The sequence below is a fragment of the Puma concolor genome, chromosome E1 (genome assembly GCF_028749965.1).
Source record: "Puma concolor isolate L17-30 chromosome E1, mPumCon1.1.hap2, whole genome shotgun sequence".
Taxonomy (NCBI): domain Eukaryota; kingdom Metazoa; phylum Chordata; class Mammalia; order Carnivora; family Felidae; genus Puma; species Puma concolor.
This window is the reverse complement of record NC_141680.1, coordinates 26,596,909-26,617,451: the sequence shown is the minus strand read 5'-3', so window position 1 is coordinate 26,617,451 and position 20,543 is coordinate 26,596,909. Positions and strand designations below refer to the sequence as shown.

General features: G+C 51.9%; 1 protein-coding gene across 2 annotated transcripts; it reads right to left on the bottom strand.

Annotated features, from left to right (window-relative positions):
- Positions 1–11,038: 11,038 nt before the first annotated feature.
- On the bottom strand, positions 11,039–19,869 carry CA4 (carbonic anhydrase 4). 2 transcript variants are annotated; one of them, XM_025917943.2, is made up of 8 exons: positions 19,694–19,869; positions 15,083–15,136; positions 14,138–14,293; positions 13,294–13,439; positions 13,077–13,175; positions 12,752–12,818; positions 12,444–12,610; positions 11,039–11,366 (listed from the first exon to the last, which is right to left on the bottom strand). In XM_025917943.2, the coding sequence occupies exons 1-8, from the start codon at positions 19,749–19,751 to the stop codon at positions 11,172–11,174; spliced, it is 942 nt and encodes a 313-aa protein (XP_025773728.1). In that variant the 5' UTR covers positions 19,752–19,869; the 3' UTR covers positions 11,039–11,171. The 2 variants fall into 2 exon arrangements, with proteins under 2 accessions (XP_025773728.1, XP_086542879.1); XM_086686753.1 differs by lacking the exon at positions 19,694–19,869 and adding an exon at positions 19,518–19,665.
- Between the last annotated feature and the right edge of the window lie 674 nt (positions 19,870–20,543).

Genomic DNA, 20,543 nt, shown 5'->3' with positions numbered 1-20,543 from the left:
TACTCTATAGTGTTAAGCACTGAATGAAAAAGAGAATGTGATGGGGTGCCTGGCTGGCTCAATCAGAAAGAAGAGCACATGACTCAATCTCAGGGTCGTGGGTTCGAGCCCCATGTTAGGTGTAGAGATTACTTAAATAAGTGAATAAACTTTAAAAAAAAAAAGGTAATGTGAAAACATTTTACAACAGATAACACTTATGCAAATATGAAGTATTATTGTTACATAAGGAGAGGAAGTGGATGTCCTGAGAACAGCCTCCTCCTGTTCCTGGAAGATAAAAACTCTTGGGAGCAAACAGCCATGAAGTGACTCAACTGACTCTTAACATCCTAGGTTTGTTATCTCCACTTCTGGTGGCCCAGGGGCCTTGGGAGCTGGACAGAAGGAGGAAGGAGGGTGTAGGAGGGGAGGTGGGACTGGGGAGGGAGAAAGAAAAGACTCTGGGTCAACTCAAGGCCTGTAGCTCCAAACTGAACTTTGAACTGTCTGAAAATATCTTAGGCATTTAACAGGGATGTGATGGTACCAGAGGCAGGATAAGGAAGATGAGAATTGAATGAGCTATTCTTGGGAAGCCAGCCACCAGCTATAGCAGCCATGAGATTCCTGTGCTCCCTACTGGCCCCCTGCCAAACCGGGCTACCTGATGATGCTTAGCCACTGAGGACAATGCCTCCTCCCTTAAACTGGGGCCTTTTCCTTCCTGGCCTTTCCCGGGAAGGGAGGGAGAACAATTGAGCCTAACCATTCTACCCAGGTGTTTGTCCCTGTAAGCCTGGGCCTAAACCAAATACCACATGTCTATCCAACCACCATGGCAGGCTCATCACACAGCAGGCCAACTCCTCAGCTGCCTTCCATTCAACTGGGGCTATGCTGAGCCCCAAAGAGGCAGCCCATTGTCTTTTCCCCCAGGGTTTATGAGCCCAACTTTAATTTTCTATCCTCTTCCATGATGATGGAAATGCTAGACCCCAATCCAAAATGGATACAGGTATCCCCCCACTTTCTGAAAGCTCACGTTATCGCACTTCACTTTTACAGACAACCTACATTAGTACCTGTTTTCACTAACTGAAAGAAATCCAAAGAGGATTTTCACTTTTATGAAAAAAGCCACTACCATACTAATATAGATCTTTCATGAAAGCTAAGTGGCACAACATGAACTTTCAGAAAGTGGGGGATACTCTTCACTTTACAACACTTCAGTTTATGGGAGGTTTCATAGAAATGCTCTACTTTTGGATAGTGAGGGAAACGTATGTCAAAAAAGAAAGAGCAAGGAAAAGAGAGGTGGAGAGAGAGAACAGGAAGGAAGAGAAAGCAAAGAAGGAAGGGAGAGAGAGAGAAGCATGCCTAGTGTGGACTCTAAGGAAATAATCACTATAAATTTGGAGTAAAGTCTAAACTCCATTACTTACTTGAAAAGAACATTGAGGGTCACCTGGGTGGCCCAGTCAATTCAGCATTTTAGTTCAGGTCATGATCACACAGTTTTGTGGGTTTGAGCCCTTGCATCAGGCTCTGTGCTGACTGTGTGGAGCCTGCTTGGGATTCTCTCTCTCCCTCTCTCTCTCTGCCCTTCCCTTGCTCACACTGTCTCTGTCTCTTTCAAAAATAAATTAACTTAAAAAAAATTTTTTTAAAGAAAAAGAAATTTGAGGTCAGGGAACCGCTACACTGCCTAGGTAATACCTTTCTGGAGGTAGCAGCTTGGGCACTGTGCCTGGCAAAGGCTTGGATGAAACATTTCATCTGTTACCCTGTTTGCATTGATAGTCCGTTGTGGAAAACCTTTTCCTCATCTAGAGCACAGGCCCCCTCCCTGAACTGGAACTATCACCAGATTCCACACTGCAGCGCCTCATGAATCCGCTTATATGCTGGCTGTGCTGGCCTGGCCACAGCAGCCTCAGGCTCAGTGAATGGTTACTCCCTGTGATTACACAGGTTTCCCTGGACCTTACTCTTATCCCCATAAAGTCCCACTCCCCATGTACATGTTGAAGGCAGCCTCTAGAGGGTATCTCAAGTATATCATCTATATCTATATCTATATCTATATCTGTATATCTATATATCTATATCTATATATCTATATATCATCTATCTATATCATCTATATCTATATAGGTATACACACACAAATTTATTAGTATTTATTTTTGAGACAGGAAGAGAGAGAGAAACAGAGTATGAGCAGGGGAGGGGCAAAGAGAAGGAGACACAGAATCTGAAGCAGGCTCCAAGCTCTGAGCTGTCAGCACAGAGCCTGACATGGGGCTCGAACCTAAGAACCGTGAGATCATGACCTGAGCCGTCAGACGCCTAACTGAGCCTCCCAGGTGCCCCTCAAGTATGTCTTAAACTAATCCTTTCAGCTTGTCATGTGGTGTCCCTTGAGCAGGAACATCCAATCTCTGGTCCCCTCATGCAAAACTACCACTTCCTCCCCCAAATGTCCCCTCACAGAGTGAACACCAGGGGCAGAGTTGCTCACTAGGCCCTTAATCAGAGCTGCCAAATCAGCTGCCTGATCCCAAATCAGAGCTGCCTGGCCCCCACAAGCAGTGTTAGTGTTTAGATGAGATTGCTCTTTCCATTTTCATAGGCCACGTCCATAACTTTTATGACCTGTTGAATAACAAGAATTCAACCAAGTAAGCTTTAAAGATCTAACTAGCTTTATTAATTGATTCATGAATCAGGCAACATCTCATCTAGCAAGTAGAAGGGAGCTCCGTGGAGCTGCAGGAAAGAAAAGGGTTTTAAAGGCAGACAGGGCACAGAAAAAAGGAAATTATTAGCAAAAAAAAAAAAAAAAAAAAAGCATTGTTTTAGGCGAGGTCACCCTCCTAAGGGCAATGGAAGGGGTCTATCAGTAAATTTCCTAGTGCTGACCAGGAAATTTCAGGTTGACTGGCTAAAGGTTACATTCCTAGGGGGACCTGAAACTGCAGTTAGGTTAGATATTAAGTCTTGGTTTGCTGACATTGGGCTCTTAACATAAGTGACTCCATTTTGGGTCTGAGGTTTTCTTTCTAACAGACTCCAGTGTGAATCCCAGAGGTTGACTCATAAATGCCACACTGAACTCCAAGTCTTCCTCCCCTATGACCCTTTACTTGGACCCATCATATCACAGCCAACCCCTTTCCCTTAAGAGGTGTCTCCCAGGTGACCACTCAGGCAGTAAACCCAGGCAAATCTGTCCTACATACTCCAAGCAGCTCCTGATAAAGCTGTTAACCCTGTGGCTGTGCATGAACCCACAACTTAGAGTAAAGGCCCAATTCACTCACTTATGGAGACTGTGGCCAGTCCAGGCTCACAGATTGGAGGGGCAGTGTCACCTCGGGCCAAGGATTGGGAGCAAATACCATGAGGAGGACACACGATGTTGAGGAACAGTGAAAGCCCAGGATCAAGTATCTCCTACACCCAGGCCCTACATGTGGAAACAGCTGTTCAAACTGTAACAAAACCAGGTTGATTGTGTCAGTCACAGAAGGAAAGTCAGCATAAATAGAGCTTGGAAAACCTGGCTTATCTCTCAGGATTGCCCCGTGGGCAAGGTAAATATTTAGTTCCAGCCCTGGAATGGTGCCTGCCAATTCTGTGTTTTGCTATCATTTTTTTAAATTCATTCATCCTGCAAACATCTGCTGCCTGCCCCGCTTTGTGTGGCCAGCCAAGGCGTGGCACTTCCATACTCTGATGGCTAAGAGTCTTCGACCCTTCAAATCTTCTTCCTTCAGGGGATCTTGGTGGGGAAGAAGGTGGAGAGCAGACATTGAGGAGGGCTTCACAAAGGAGTCCCTTTTGAGCTGGGTTTTGGTTGGCGTGTTAACCTCACGAGAAAAACACAGGTAGGGAGGGGCAGGGGATAGCGTTCAGATCTAGGGAACAACATGTCTCGGGCTGGCTAGTGACTTCTAGATGCAAGCTTCCCTGGAAGCACTTCCAGGCCAGCAGCTCTCAGTTCAAGGGAAGCAGCACAGACCGTAGAGTTTGTAAATCTGGTAGCCACCCATTGGCTGGCAGGGGCAAGTCCCTTTACCTCTCTAAACCTCAGTTTCCTTCAGAAAAATGGCAGAGCATGGTGATGATCCAAGGGTGGGCATGAGTACCAAATTGTATGGGTCCAAGTCCCAGCACCACTGTACAACTTGCCACTCATGGGTCCCTTGCATTTCGTTCCCTCCTCTGAAAATGGAGAAAATAGAAATGCACATCTCAGAAGCTTGTTTTAAGGATTGAGACATAAAGCATGTCAAATAGTTTTACCTGAATAAATATTAGCTGCTATTAGTATGCTGTTATTTGCGTAGAGTCAGGACTAGCAATGCCTGTGCCTGGGTTCTTCCAATCCAGTATTGATTGAAAGTCTACTATGTGCTCTATGCCATTGGGGCACTGATGAGCCCAAACTGCCCCACAGGTTGGCTTCCCCAGGAAGCTGACAGAGTTCAGTGTACAAGATGTTTATTAAGAAGTGCCTCTAGGACCTTCCAACACCTGTGGAAGAGAGCAAAGGAAGCAGGGTAGGATAAGAGAGGGATGGAGCTGCCACACAGGCCCAGTGGTAACCTTGGCTGACCCCACCAAGAGCTCTGGAGCTGGAATGGTCCCTTGGAGTCACCTCGAATTGGGCTCTCTTTATCCCCCCATGCTGATCGGTTTTTGGCTGGAGGCTGCTGCAGAAAGGAGTGTGACCTGGAGTGAAGGGGCTTCCTTTCCCTAGAGAGGCCGACAACTGAAGGCATCCACACTCTGACAGTGCTCACTGCTGGGACAAGCCTAGGGCTGCCTATGGCTCTGAGCTGGGCAGCACATCATCCACCACAAACAGATGGAAATGCCTGCTGTCCTGAAGAGGCTGTGCCAGTGGGAGCTCTTGCTCTAAAGATTACTGTCAGGATTCAATGGGATAGTGGATGTAAAGTACCTTACAAAGGGCCTGGCATGCAGATAATGATAGCTGAAGGTAGGAAAACATATCAGGGTGATTACAAGGCGAAAGGAATGGGAGGAAGGGTGTCTGATGGACAGAGGGAACTCAGCTGCTGACTGGTGTCTGGGTCCTCTTCCTGTACTCCAGGCTGTGACGCCAATAAGCACTCCGACGCCCACAGTGTTCTGCACCTCTTGAGTCTCTCCTCAGTTTGTAAATAAAACCCTGGCACTCAGCCCCTTCTGACCCCACCTGGACACGGAGGCCAGACGCTGCCTGAGGGCTCCCTTCCTCAAGAGGTAGCTGGTGTGATGGTGGCGGGGCTGCAGGAAGGGACCCTGGCCCTCCAGCTCAGGGAGGCGGGAGTCAAGCAGAGGCCAAAGGAGAAGGAATGAGGCCTTGGCACTGGCCTCTCCCAAGACTTTGGAAAACTGTGGGGAGGAAGTCCATTGCTGCAAAGTGTACCCAGCTGCCCTTCCAACAGGGAGCCCAATACCAGGCAGGGAAGGGGAAAACCCCTCAACCAGTGTGCTATCAGTTCCTGGAGGGTGTGGCCAGTGGGAGGGAGAGGAGATGGCCAAGGAGGAAGTGGTGGCTGCCTTGGTCTCTGACCCCTCCTTTTGTCTGCCCTTCCTCTTGGCCTCAGTTTCCCTGACATAGATGGAATGAGGGTAGGGTCACTACATCTGGTAAATACAAAATCAAGATGCTTATGCAGCTAAACAACATAATGTTTTAGTATAAGTATGCCCCATGCAATTTTGGAGATACACTAAAAAAAAAAAAAAGTGTTTATCTGAAATTCAAATTTATCAGGCAATACTGGGTGGGTACAGACCATAAGCTGGGGGAAGCCTGCAGCAAATCCAGACAGTATAATAGGTGTACTGGCAGATGGCCAGGGACAGAACCAGCAGTGGAGAAAAGGACCCATCAGAGGGCAAATGTGGTAATCCTGCTGCTCCTGAGGAAGGACCAGAGGAAAATGAAATGGATCCCACAGCAGGAAAGCGGCAGGGGCCCTGGATAGTCTCAGCCAAACTCTAACCTGGACCGCCACCCAATAAGGCAGGAACATGAGAGCTGCAGAGCAGGCTGGGCCTCAGTTGGCCTCCCCCTCTTGTCTCTCTCTGTTGTTCTGAGTGACCTTGGTGAACTCTGGGCAAAGGTCAGGCTGGGGGGCCTGCCTCAGTGGACTGCTCTGTGTATGGGTGGGGTGGAGTGCTAGGGGGGGACATCAGAGTGTCTGAGTGGAGAAGTGGACCCCTGGAGGGGTCTTACAGTTTCTCCCTTCCATAGGAGTAGGACTGCCAGCCCATCTCACACCTACTCCTTACCACAGGGGCAAATCTATGCATCACTCCTTAGAATCCTGACCTCCACATATTCTTCCCTACCCCCATCTCTGGAAGTGGTCAGTTTCTCTCTGTCTGTAGGTCCTACCCATCCTTCAGTGCTCTAATAAAAACAATCATAATGATAACTACAAATTATAGAATACAAACTCTTGGCCAGGCATCTTGTTTCATCTTTACACTGACCTTATGAAGTAAATCATCATCATGCCCATTTTACAGATGAGGAAATGGAGGCTCAGAAAGATGAATTAATGTGTCGCCTGGGTGGCTCAGTTGGTTAAGCATCTGACTCTTGATTTCAACTCAGTTCATGATCTCACTGTTCGTGAATTTGAGCCCTGTATCAAGCTCTGCGCTGGCAGTGAGGAGCCTGCTTGGAATTCTCTCTCTCTCCCTCTCTCTTTGCCCCTGCCCCACTCACCTTCTCTCACTCCCTCTCAAAATAAATAAATAAACCTAAAAGAGAAGAAAGAAGAAAGAAAGAAGAAGGAAAGAAAGAAAGAAGAAAGAAATAAAGAAAGAAAGAAAGAAAGAAGAAAGAAAGAAGAAAGAAAGAAGAAAGGTGAATGAAGTTACCAAAGGCTTCTCACTTGCCTTTCACAGCTGTGGAAGAGGACTACAATCCAAGTCTGTGTGGCTCTGGGGCCCATGCTCCCATGTGTCTATGCCTGTATTTTGTAGACCTGGTACTGCTGTGCCCTATGTGTCTGCCCTTGGGTCAGAAGTCCTGGGGAAAGAGCACAGACTGTTTTTTTTTTTACCTGAATCCTCAGTCCCTGGCACAGAGGAAATAATAGTGTTTGTTGAAAGATCAAAATGTACCTTTGTCCCTTCCCTGTCCCCTGGCCCTCTCCCTCTCCTCCCAGGCCTTGCAGCAGCCAACACTTGGAATGTGAAGAGCCTTCCACGTGTCCATTCTCAGCTGGTGCTAAGGCTCAGAGGAAGGAACTGGCTTGTGACTTGTCTGTCCTGTAGCTGTCCTCCAAAGGAAGCCCCTCCCCAGGGCTGCCTGGGCCCAGGGGCATGTCCTTAGTCCCTAGAGGAGATAATGCCTTTGTCCCTACTCAGATAAACAAACAGAGCCCGCTAGATGTGTAATTCGAGGTGCAGGAGCAGCGCCCCACCCACAGAGATGGGCCTGGCTTTCCTCCCAAGGTCACCAGCAGGAGCCTGAAGATAGCTAGGTCCAGTTAGATGGAAGGGTCAAGCTTAGCCCATTTTGTAGATGGATAAACAGGCCCAGAAACATGGGAGCCCTGTTCCCAGGCCTGCAAGGCCACCAGCTTCCCTGCCTCTTCCCACACATAAGTACAGAGCCTCAGGGTGGTCCCACCACATGGGGATACTATTCACAATGTGGTCTCCATATAGGCACCCCTAGAGTTTTGTGACCTGGTGGCCTTTTTGCATACAGGTATGCATGTGCATGCTCACTTCACCACCACCCATGATGCTGGGCCCCTATAGACCCTTCTACTTTCCCCACCCTCCCACCGCCCCCCCCCCCCCATATACTCCAGGCACTGTCAGATCAGAGCACAGGAAGCAGGACCAGCAAGTGTGCAAACTGAGAGCCAAGATGGGGAAGTTTATTTTCCAAGAATCATCTAAACACATGGGGAGTATTTTTAGCCCCTGGCTCCCACCCAGATGCCAAACCTAAACGGGGCCAGAGAGGGAGGCCAGAGAGAAGAGCCATCAGGGATACAGAGCAGCCAGGGGAGACAGGGTGGGACAGGGTGCTACAGACCCCACCCTACCCCGGATCCAAAGATCTGTCTCTCTGGGAACTGCCACAGGCCAAAAGTAGCAGTGGGAGCCAAGGAGGTGCAGAGTAGCGACCCCAAGTTCTGACAGGTCTCCTAACCCCTCTCTGTGCCTCAGCATCCTTATCTGTGCAACAAAGAAATAACGCCACCCTTTACGAGGATTGTAGAGAGGTCCATGTCTGGCCCTCAGCAGGCATTGGATGAATGTGAATCATGGTCTGTGCTCGGAGCCAGTAACCTCAAAGAAGTCAGGTGCCGACCAAAACTGTCAGGCATTGAGCCTTCCTCAGGCCTGGCCAGCTGCAGTGAAGAGTGTGTGTGTGTGTGTGTGTGTGTGTGTGTGTGTGTACACACTGTATGCCCGATGCAATGACCGAGGAGCATCAGAAGTAAATGAAAGCAGGGCTGTGGGGAAGGCAGGCAGGACTCTTTCTGAGTAAGGTTGCCCCTGGTGATCCTTATCATCTCTGGCTACGTTGTGTCAGAAGCCAGTCTGGGTTGGGCACAAGGAACTTAGAATGTCCTCTCTAGAAAGGGATCTGCCCAGGGTGGTGGTGGGGCAGCATGGAGGGATTGAATTTACTCAGAAGAGGAGGTTCTCAAGAACACACACCCCACAAGAGGGATTGCCTGTCAATCTCAACCTCCAGGATATGGGGGCTAATTCCAGGAATGGCTCCTGCAGTAACTGTCTGGGAATGACCTTGCTATGAATCATGTGCTGACGGCACCTACTCAGCTTTAAGCACGCAGGGGAAGTCAGGGGAGAGGCTTGAGCCCTGGGACCTGAACAAGCTGTGCCAATTCTGTCCTCCACTGGCCAGGTTTATTATTGTGGGGTCAGGGGGACAGGAGAGGGTCACGTGCCTTCCGCAGGGGTTCCTTTAAGTCCCTTGGAGAGAGTTGGGACTTCCGGGTTCTGCTGCCCTGTTTTTTACTGAATGCTGCCTTGAGGGCAGGGACAGGGGTGGGGCTTTATTGGGGAGGGGGGAGTTTGGATTTCTGAGAACCCTGAGCCTTGGGTGGGAGGGGGCGGGTACAAAAAATCTCAGATCCCCCACAGGCTGCACCAGGAACTAAAAAGAACAGGTTTGGTGCCCACACACCCCCTGCTGACACACGCCACCTGCTGTTGCCATGGTGACCATAACACCACCCCCACTGCTGTGTGGTCACTGGTGAAGGGAGAGGGGTGCTTATTCTTGGTCACGAAAGGAAAGGGGAGGGGAGGCTTCTCCCTCTCCGCAGGCTCTGCTGGGAGTGGTCAGTCAGGGGCTCTGAGGGTGTCAGGGCGGCAGAGGGCTTAGAGGTCACCTCTGCCAACCAGCTCCCCTTCAGAGAGCGACAGTATGCCTGCCAGGACTTCTAGCATCGCATAATGGAATCCCTTGAGTGCCTGACTAGCTCGCATGTCTTCCTGCGGGGAAGTTCACCATGTACAGACGGTAGAGCCTGTTAGAGAGGTTGTCCCCACAGACATGGCCCTGGCCTCCTCTTTACCTAGCAAGGCCCCTTCTCCTCCCCTTCCCCCACCCTCATGCTCCTCCAAAATCCAGCCCTGCCCTAGATGATGAGATCCCAGAGCCTGGGGCACCTTAACTCTGGGTTGCCGACTTGGGACCTATCCATGGGGCCCTTATTTCCTTCTCCTCCAGTTTTCTGGGCCCTTCCGCCCATACCTGCCTCTTCCTGGTCTCACTTGCAAAGTGTTCAAAGACCTGTGATCCATCAGCTCCTGGATCCCTGCAGCAGCCTCCCCTCACTCATCACCCCTTAGCTGTTTCCCAATGAAACACATCAGGCTCTAGCTAGCTGTCTCTAGGGGCTCCCAGCTCTTTCACATTCAAAACCAACATCCTTATAATGTCTTAGTGCAAGCCCCTCCTGCCCCCCACACAACTGACCTCTCCCTTTTCCCCCTTCCTCCTCCCCCCTTCCTCCCCCTCCCCCCTCTCCCTCCAGCTCTCTTAACACAATTTCTCCCTCCCTCACTCCACTCCTGCTGGCTGGTCTCCATCCTGTTCCTCTGACAGGCACCCTCCCCTCCACACATGAACACCTGCTGGCTTCCTGATGGAAAGTCTGCCCCTGTCTGCGGAGACCTTCCCTTCCTGGTGTATCTTTCTCCATAGCTCTTGCTGCCTTCTGATATATGTACAGTGTGTATATTTTATTTATAGTGACTCTAACTAGACTGTGGACTCCAGGAGGGCAGGCAGGCATTTATTGTCTGTCTTCCCTGCCACATCCCCAGTGCCTAAAACATAGATGCTCAAGAAATATTTGGACAAATCAATGAACCCCCTCTCACCTACCTTGCCTAGGCTGTACCACACACAACCTGCACTCTCCACCCCTAGTACAGAGAAGAAAGTGCTAGGCTGGATCCTGAGCCACTTCTGCCAGAGCCCCCTCTGTGGCCTCCACGTATTATCCTCTCCTTTCTGAGCCTCAGCTTCCCCCATTATACAATGAAGAGGCTGGATTGGAACTTCTCTGGTTTTCTTTTCTTTCTTTTCTTTTCTTTTTAAAAGTTTATTTATTTATTTTAAGAGAGAGCAGGAGATGGAGGAGGGGGAGAGGCAGAAAGAGGGACAGAGAGAATCCCAAGCAGCCTCCACGCTGTCAGCGTAGAGCCTGACACAGGGCTTGATCTCACAAACTGTGAGATCATGACCTGAGCCGAAATCAAGAGTCAAAAGTGTAACCAACTGAGCCACCCAGGTTCCAGAACTTTTCTGGCTTTCGCTGTGTTGGAACTCAGAGCTATCTTTGCATCTCTCCAAATGGGATGCAGACAGAGAGTTCAAAAAAGATGGGAGGGGGGCAAAAGGTAGGAGGAGATGCCCCATGGTCCTTGCGTAGAAGAAATATCCAGGCCTTAAGGCTCCTACCCTGGAATGGCGGTGGGTTGAAGGGAACAGAACAGAGACAGTCATGGAAACTAAAAATAGACCTGAGAAAGGCTTCTCCAAAAATATATCTGTTTAATCATCATCAAAATCCAAGCTAGGAAGCCTGAGGAATGGAGGCCCCAGGCCTCTATGGGATGAGAGCAGAGGTCAAGTGTCCAGAAGTGAGCTATCATGCGAGGAAGCCAGCCAACAGACAGGTGAGCATGGGGACCAGCAGGGTTGGCAAGGGTAAGGGCAGCAGCTGTCCTGGGGCCTGAGACTTGAACACCAGGCGCTGTCCCTGGCGCTGCAGTGGCCTGACATTATCTGTCATTTTCAGTTTCTGCTCCGAGTCGTAGTAGAGCTTCGTGGAGAACGCAGCGATCTGTGGAAGGGGCAGGGCTCAGCAGGAAGCAGGGAGCAAGCATAGCTACATTTCCTGCTGTGTGACCCCAGGCCAGTAACCTTGCTTCTCTGAGCCCTCACTAATAAGGAGGCTCAGAATCTTTAACTCTCAGGGTTTTGTGCAGATGAAAAGAAAAAGGGGATATAGACTACTTGGCACTGGTGGGGGCTTAGTTCCTATTAGCTTCACTTAGCTGGGAAGCTAAGGACATACAGCTCACAGTTTTGCAGCCCCACAGTCACTGATCACTGCTGTATTATCACTGCTACTATAGAACAGTAGTTCTCAGATTTCAGTGTGCAGTAGTATCACAGCTGGGGGCGAGGAAGGGGGGATGCTTGCTGGGCCCCACTTTGCCAAGCCCCGCCCACACAGTTTCTGATTCGGTAGGACTGGGGTGAGGCCCAAGAATTCGAATGTCAAGCAAGTTCCCAGATGATGTTGATGCCACTGGTCCAGGGACCACTCTTTGAGAACCACTGTTCTGCAATGCAAGTATCACTAGAGCAGGGATTTGGGCCCTTTGGTTCACTGCTCTATCCCTAGAGCTTAGTGTGTTATAAGGATTCGAGCACCATTTGTTGAATGAATGGACTTGTTCCTACTGTGGCTATCCTGACCTTCTCTCAGCTGCTCCTGGCCAGCCTTGGACCCTCCCCCATGTTGACCCCTCTCCTCAGGACATTGGTTCCCTGCCCTCAGCTGGACAACTCCCACCTACTTACAGCGGGCAGCATGGGAGCCTTTTCTGACCTCCTCTGCCATAGCCTCCCCTCCAGCCCTCAAACTAGGGATGGGATAGGCCAGACCTGTCTTGTCCGCCCCAAGGAATGTCTATGGATTCCCTGGTGACCCATCCCCACCCCAGTCCAGGGTGCCTCTGTGGGGATCCAGAGGAATGGTTGTGGGGAACTGGGCAGTGGGGGGCCACACCCTTGGCAGCTCCCTGGAGTGACCCATCCCCACCCCAGTCCAGGGTGCCTCTGTGGGGATTCAGAGGAATGGTGTGGGGAACTGGGCAGTGGGGGGCCACACCCTTGGCTGGGTCCTAGGTACCTGGTCCTTGTGGAGCTGAATGCGCTCCTGGAACACAGTCCAGACAACCTTCTCCTCGCAGCCTGGAGTGGTAAGTGAGCCCAGGTAGCGGAAGTAGTGCCTCAGTGTCTCCTTCTTGGGGAGCAGGTCTAACAGGCTGATGCTGTCATTCATTGTGGTGTTCATCTCTGGGGCAGAGGCAGAAACAGAGGATACTGTCAGTTGGTGGGAGAAGCAGGGGATCCCTGAGAGCCCAGGCCACTGCATCACCCTAGCTCTTCCTTTGTAGGAAGAAGTCTCCTCTCTTCCCTTCACCCCCAGCCACTCACTGGGTCTGGGGACATAAGACAGCGCCTCCACCAAAGGCTGGAAGCCATCATTTTTCTCAGATCCGGCCTGGAACAGAACAGAAGGGGGCTTGACAGGGACATGTGGAGAGCCAGGGGTGACCACCAGCCCATTCTTCTGGACTGTGGTGGGGAGGGCAGGCAGCTTCTGGGACTGAGGCCCTGAGAGGCTCTGGGCTCCCCACCTGGGGGCAGAGAAGTCACTGAGAAACAGAGGGGAAGTCTGGATCCCCCCAGTCCCCTCCTGCCTTGCAGATCTCTGGATCCAAGAAGGAGCCTCTCAGACCCTGGCAGATGAGGGCCCCACCTCCACCAAGAAGGCCAGCACTGCAATCTCATCTTTGGGATCCTGGGCCTCTTTCTCGCTCCTCGATGTCCCCTTCTCTTTCTCATGTACTATGTGCATCTGGTGGGGAGTGAGAGGAATGGGGAGAGGGCCTGTGAGGCAGCTGGAACACCTTTCTTGCCACAGGCAGGTCCACCCAGAGCCCAACAAAAGTGTCAACACAGGAAAGGGCACTCACCTCCATGGCATAGCGAACCCCATTGAGGGTGTGTTCTGAGCCCTTATCCAACTCCTCTGACCAGTGCAGATGCATCTGCTTGGCTTGGTAGCGGGCAGCCAATCCTCCTCCAGTAACCGAGGCCTCATCCTCCAGCAATACCATCACTGGAGGGCACAAGAGGGGACAGAGTCCTTGCACCCACCTCCTCTAGCCCGTCCCAATTCCACCTAGGCAGAACCTTCTCTCCTACCTCCGACCCTTCATAGGCTACATGCCTGGGCCTGTGGAAATAGGATGGAATGGGACAGGTGACACGGCCCAGATTTTTTTCTGGCCTCTTATTGGCCTCTTTGCCTGCCTCTCCCTCTGCACATCCCAAACATGCAATTCAGCCCTCTCCCTGGTGCCCTGGGAGACAATGTCTACAGTCCTCAGCCCTGGGTCACCTGCCCCTGGGCTCAGTTTGGCCAACCCTGGATGGACTTTGATCCCTCCTACCTTTGCTCTCTGTCCACCAGGCACACGGAGCCACACATAGTTCCCTGAGCACCCCAAGCTGCTCCATACCTCTGTGCCTCTGCACATGTTGTTCCTTCTTCCTAGAATGCTGCCTTTCTCCCATAGCAGACCGGTCTGATTAAAGTACTGAAAATACTATGAAGTGTTCCCTCCTTTCTAAGGCCCTTCCTGTTTCCCCCTACCCTCCCACTGCTAGGCTTTGCAGTCCTTCCTCAGCAAAGGTGGACCTGCACCTAGTCATCCCTGGAGAAGCCCACCCATCCAAGTCTTCTGGAACTCAAGGGTCCCCGGACCAGGTGCCCATGCCTGCCCAGGTCCCCTATCCCATCTGCCTGAGACCCACCTGAATGCCCATTGTTTTGGACTTTCCACTTTTGCTTCTTGTCATAGCCAGAGAAGGAGAAGAGTCCCAGGTTTGGGTCTACCTGTGCCTCGGTAGTGACAATGTTGATGGGGGACTGGCGGTTCTTCTTGCAGTCTCCACCCCATTGGCTAGGCCCTGAGCAGGGAGGGAGGGTGGGCTGAGAGTCAGGGGCACATAGCACCTCCTCAAGTTCAAGGAGGGGAATAGGAAGGTGCTTGGAAGCTGTGGAGAGGAGTGCCCTGGAAGGGGGCTTAGGAAAGCCTAACTAATGTTAAGCATTATCTGAGGACTAAGAGGCAGGGAAGCAGACCTGGAGGAGGCTGATTCCCTGTAGCCAGTTGATAGAGGCTTGGGAATGGGGCAGCACCAGTCACTGAAACACAGTACAGACCAGAGGAAAGCAGACTGTGGGGACATGGATCAAATTTGGGGGAAAAAATGCAAAGGACAACTTCCCAGGTCCACCCAAAGAGGTGTCACTGGAACAGACCAAACTCTTCCTTTTGTTATATGAGCAAAATGTGGGGCACCTGGCTGGCTTAGTCGGTGGAACATGTGACTCTAGATCTCAGGGTTATGAGTTCAAGCCCTACACTGGACATGGAGCCTACTTAAAAAAAAAAAAAAAAAAAAGCAAAATGTATCTCTACATCTGATGCTACTGCTGATTTATTTGATAGAAGACATCCTCTTGTTGATAGTGACAGGAGATGCCAGGGACGATTCAGGTCACTCTACATTCCCTGTCTCCTCAGGACCAGGACTGTGTGTGTGTGTGTGTGTGTGTGTGTGTGTGTGAAGAACTGATATCTGACTAAGGAGCCATCATTACCCTTATCCTTCCCACCCTCCCTGGGTCTTCATTTTGACTTGGGCAGTCCCCACCACACAGAAAGGCCTGTCAGTAAGACGTGCTATACTTACCCAAGCAAGCATAGTTGGAGGCCTTGGCTTGAATGTCGTAGCACCAGTGTGAATCTGGAATAGGCAGAGGAAGGATATGAAGTCTGTGTCAATGTATTTGTGCACACATATGTCTCTAGGAATGCACTTGAGCTGTGTATGCACAAGCAACACTGTTTCTGTGTGTGTTTGTGTGTGCGCACGCACATGTGCACATACATGGTGGGTCAGAGGCTAGGAATATCCATGGAGTCAGAGACCCCCTTGGGTTGGGATGGAGCATTCCTGGAGTCTCAGACAGAGGGCCCAAAGGAAGGAGGCTAAAGAAAATATAGGGATGGGGCGGAGGCAGTACAATCAGCCAGGCCCCAGGTGTCCTGACCCACAGCACATCATGCCCAGGGCACTACTCCTCAGGCAAAAAAGTCACCCTTGAGGGACCTTAGGGGGGCCTTCTGAGGCTACCAGCTCTACCCCGGGCTTGGTCTCCACACTCTCTTCCAATTGCTTTCAGCCCCCTCCTCCCTTGCATCTCCCACCCTAAACCTGGAAGGGCGGTTCTGGCAAGAGCACAGGAGAAGAATTAGCCCAGTCTCCCTTCCTGGGACAATAGAGCCAGGTTCAGCCTGGCCGCCTTCCCAGAGTTGATCCGGATGATGGAGGAGATTAGACTAGCCCCTCCCTGGAACACACACCCTCTTGTGTTATTAAGACCCATTCTGGGCTAAACTCTCACAACCCATCGGGAAAGGCAGTCAGGCTTTTTCCCCTGTCCCATTACCTCACAATCCTGGTTCATGGGGCCAGATTCAGGTTCTAATCCCAGCTCTGGTTCAGGGCAGTAGAACCAGCATCTCTGAAAAGAGGCAGCGCTACAAACCTACTACACTAAATGCAAGATGTTACCATCGGGGGAAACTGCAAGGGCAGAGGGGACACCCTTTGTGCTTTCTGCTCAGTTTTTCTGTAAACCTAAAACTGCTCTATAAGTATAGTCTATTGATTACAAAAAAAAAAAAAAGGCTGAAGCAGCAGGATGGACAAAACATTTGATCCAAAGCTGGAATCCTGGCTGGGCCACATGGGCACTGCAGGTTTAGCGGCAAGTCACCTAATCTCTCTGAGCCTCAGTTTTATCATCTGTCAAGTGGAGCTAATACCATCCACCTCACTGGGCTGTGGGAGGATTAAATGAGAGATAGTAGAGTATTCCAGGCAACCTAGAACATAGTAAACTCCCTAATGGATCCTTCCCTTCCCTGGCCTCCCTCCCTCTGGCCTCAGATCAGTGCACAGATGGCCAAAGGCTGGGCAGAGAGGAGACAAATGAAGTGAGCTGGAAAGAACTCAGGGATGAGAAAATTCCTAAGAAAAGCACAGCTTCCCACTCAGCTGAGCTAAGGTCTCTGAGCACATCTCCCCCTTCCTGCCAGGCTGCCTCCCTCCACCCCACCTCCTCTGGAGTCCCTGGAATGGGGATGTGGTGAGGAGGGAGCCAGTAGGAGGTCAAGTTCTTGGTAGGGGAAGGAAGGAGGGGCTCCAGGCCAGGAGAGAGCATCCACAGAAAACAGGGCACTTTCTCACTCCAGGCCCTTCAGAGTCACCTAGGGTTTTTGAGTTTCCCAACTCCGGGTCAAAGCTGGCTCAGCCTCATTCAGAGTCTGACAGTCCCTGCAGTGTCTTCCCCACAACAATCTGTCCCCTGCCCTGGACTGGGCTCTGCTGTTCCCAGAAATTGCTGCATCTGAGGAATCCCCATGCGGGTCAACTCTGCAAGGGGCTGTGGCCACTTCCCACCCAGGCCAATCTCTGCAGGTGGATAGAGCTCTGACATTGGAGCCTGTTCACCTGGCCTCAGTCCTGGCTCTGCCTCTTGCTCAATCTCTGCAGGAGAATTACGTGAACTTTTCTGAGCCCTCCATTCTCCCTCAGAACGAACTGTTACCAAACACCCAGGACTTTGGTCAGTGTCCGAGCAGACACTGAATAACATGGAAGGTCATTCACACCCATGGAAGGCTCCTTGTTATAATTATCCTATGTCTTGGGGCACCTGGGTGGCTCAGTTGCTTAAGCATCCAACTTCGGCTCAGGTCATGATTTCATTGCTCATGAGTCTGAGCCCTGCATCAGGATCTGTGCTGACAGCTCAGAGGCTGGAGCCTGTATAGGATTCTGTGTCTCCCTCTCTCTCTACCCTTCCCCCACTTGCACTCTCTCTTTCTCTCTCTCTCAAAAATAAATAAACATTAAAAAATTTAAAAAAAAAATTCTCCTATGTCTTCCCCTCTCAAAGGTCCTGAAGGCAGAAGGGGCTTCCAAGTTTGACTGGGAGGCCCAAGGGGAAGTCATTCCAGGGGAAGCCTTGCTTACGTCAGAGTCCTGAAGGGCAGAACCCCCTCTCAGCCTCCCCAGGGCCCATCTGATTCACACTGAGCCTTTCTTAGGAATTTGCTGTTCCCCTGACTCTGGCTACAGCTCCTGGTTTTGGAATGGTGACCTCTGATCCACTGTCTTAATCATGGAGACTTTTGCCCGGCTTGGCTGAATGCTCTTGTAACTACTCTCTTCTGGAGTCAAGAACCAGGAAAACATAATGTTGATGAGGCCAGGGGTCAGGTCTACGTCCGTGGGCTGAGGGGAGGGACTTTCAAGCAAGAGGCGGCAGGGTCGCAAACCAGCTCAGGTTCCTATATTCATTCATGAGAGGGCTGCCCTTGCAAATAATTATGAGCCTGCTGCCTCAGTCCATCTCCATAGGGCAAGAGAGGCTCCCCACAGACAGATCTTGGCTCCAAGCTCCAAGTTCTACCTAGGTGACCTGCTCTGACCAAGGATGCAGTAATAGACATAACCACATCACCAATCACTTGCCCACCACCCTTCTGTTCTTTAGAGGTGACCGAAGTTCTCTGATGGACCTTGCTCAAGCTACCCTCCCACTCTGTGGGGAAGGAGGAATCCTGGAAACCAGCTCAGCAAAAAACCCAAGTATGTCCTGGCAAAGTCTCAGCAACTCCTGGCCAGGGTTCTGGGGCTCAGAAGAAGTCTATGTTCCTCTCCCCTCCTTCACCTTCCACAGCAGCAGATAGTCGGGAGTGTGATGTGCAGCCTCATCACTCTTCAGCCTCAAATGTCCAAGGGGATGAAATGGGTGGAGGAAGACAGGTCCCAAGATAGTTCCCAGTGAAAAAGCCTCAGCACTTAAGGAGAGCACAGCTTGCATGAAGGGGCAGCTGAGAAAGATTCCTGGCTGGCTGGTCGCAGGCAGTGGTAGAGCCATCACCGTCATCACATCTGGGGGAGTCTGCCATGCGCCACGCAGGCACTGCACTAAGTACTTACACCCATTATCTTATTTGAATCCTTAAAACACCTAAGGTCAGAATGACTATCCCTATATTGTAAAAGAGAAATTTGAGATTAAGTGATTTACCCACCACCACACAGGTACAAAACAACCGAATTAATTGCAAAGTGTTTCTTTTTTCTTTTTCTACTAAGCCCACTGAAGCGGGTTTCAAACTCTCAACTTTACCTAGAAATTTTTTCACACCCTGTCTTTTCTCTTTTCTCCTCTCCTAGAAAGAAGCCAACAGTTTCTGCAAGATTCCCCTCATTCCCCCCTCCCCCCGGAACACCACACACACACACACACACACACACACACACAACCGGCCAGCTAAATCTTTCTTGCAAAGGGCACACACTCTCCTCTGCTCCTGAGGACACCCTCACCACTCAATTCCAGAACTCCAAAGAGAGGAGCATCTAGCTTTGGAGAGTAAGTCTAGCCGGGTGAACCCCTAGGGGGACCATCGGAGGGGTAGCTAAGCTGGAGACTGGCAGATGGGGGCTTCCTGAAAAGGAGACCGTCCCCGTGGGGTCGCAGAAAAGATGCCTCCTGGATCTCTGCGCCCTGTGCGGCTGGAGGTGCTTTCGGCTCTTTATCAAATATTAACACACCACTCCCGCCACCTCCCACCTAGACGAATAATTAAGAGCTCGGACACACATTAATCTTTACATGAAAATCACCCTGGCCGGAAAGACCGGCTCGGCCAGGGCCTCGGGTCTCCTAGTGTCCCTGGCCTGCAGGCTCCCAGTACAGTGCTGGGGGCTGGGGAAGTGAAGGGGACAGGCAGCCTCAGGCGACAAGGAATCCGGGATACCTTGGAAAGGGGGGGGAGGGGAAAGGGGGATACCAGGGACCCACCGCACACAATCTGCACCCGTGCTCTGGGAGAGGGACAGCCACTCAGCACCGAGCCCCGGCGGGACGGACTGCGGCCGTCTGAGGAGCAAAGGCGCACGCAACTCCAGAAAGGGAAAGAACCGCTGCGTGCGTCGAGGCGGGTGGGAGAAGCATCCTCATCACTGACTGTCACGCTCGCGGGGCCGAGGTCCCGCCAGGGCCCCGCGCGCCCCCCGCAGCCCTCCACACTCGTGCACAAACCCGCTCCACAGCCGCACGTGGCCGTTCGTGTGCGCCCACTGGCTCGCGCCCGTCCCATCCGCTTGCCCCCGTCGCCGCGGCGGTGCCCAAGCAGCCCGAGCCCGACGCGCGCCCGGTGTCTCGCGCGCACTACGGCTGGGGGCGCAGAGGGGCCGGGCGGGAGCCCACGCGTTCACCTGCGCAGGCCAAGGGCCGGGCAGCAGCGAGGGCCAGGAGCGCAGGCAGCAGCCGCATCCCTCACAGGAGCAAACACGCCGCAGAGCCGGTGGGCGCGCGCCGAGGAGGCCTCCGGGGGTGCCGCGATCATGCGGGACCGGGTTTTATAGCGGAGCCGCTACGGGAGGGAGCCCCGACAGCGGGACGCGGAGAGTAGCTCCTCCCCCTGGCGGAGCCTCTCCTCCCCGCGTCCTGTCCCAGCGCTGAAATCCTCCGCTCCCCTCCTGGCCTTCCCACCCCCTGCCGAGCCACCTTGTGCCTTGTGCCCGGAACAATCCTCTTCCCTTCCTTCGCCAGCTCCTCTCCTCTCTGCCCAGAGGTCGTGCCCTCCCCGCCATAGCCCCCTGTCCCCATCCCACACGGGGTCTCCGGTTTGGGAACAGGGTGGCGACTTCGCGAGGTACTTGCTCGACACAACGGTGGGTGCCCATATTCCTGCCTTTGATCGTTTTGGCCTGGACCCCTGCGCAGCCCTCTCGCCTCGGAAGCAGTCCGCCGGGGCCTTGGAATGGGCTTGAGTTGGGGGTGGGCGGGTGTACATAGCCTCCGAAGGATGCTGGAGTTGAGGAATGTGTACGGGTGTTCGTTGAAACAGATGTCCTCAGAAAGAAGGCTTGCTTTTCTCACTCAGTGGTCGCTGATACTCTGGGTATCATCTCTTTTCTGTTTCCTCCTAGGCTGCTCCAAACTTATTTTCTAAGCAGACCAAAGACCCTTCTTCCAACAGCGAAGACGCCCCTAAATTGCTGTGTGTTTTTGTGATGGTCAGAGCAGGGGTGCGGTGAGGCGGCAGAACTAAGAAGTAGAGTC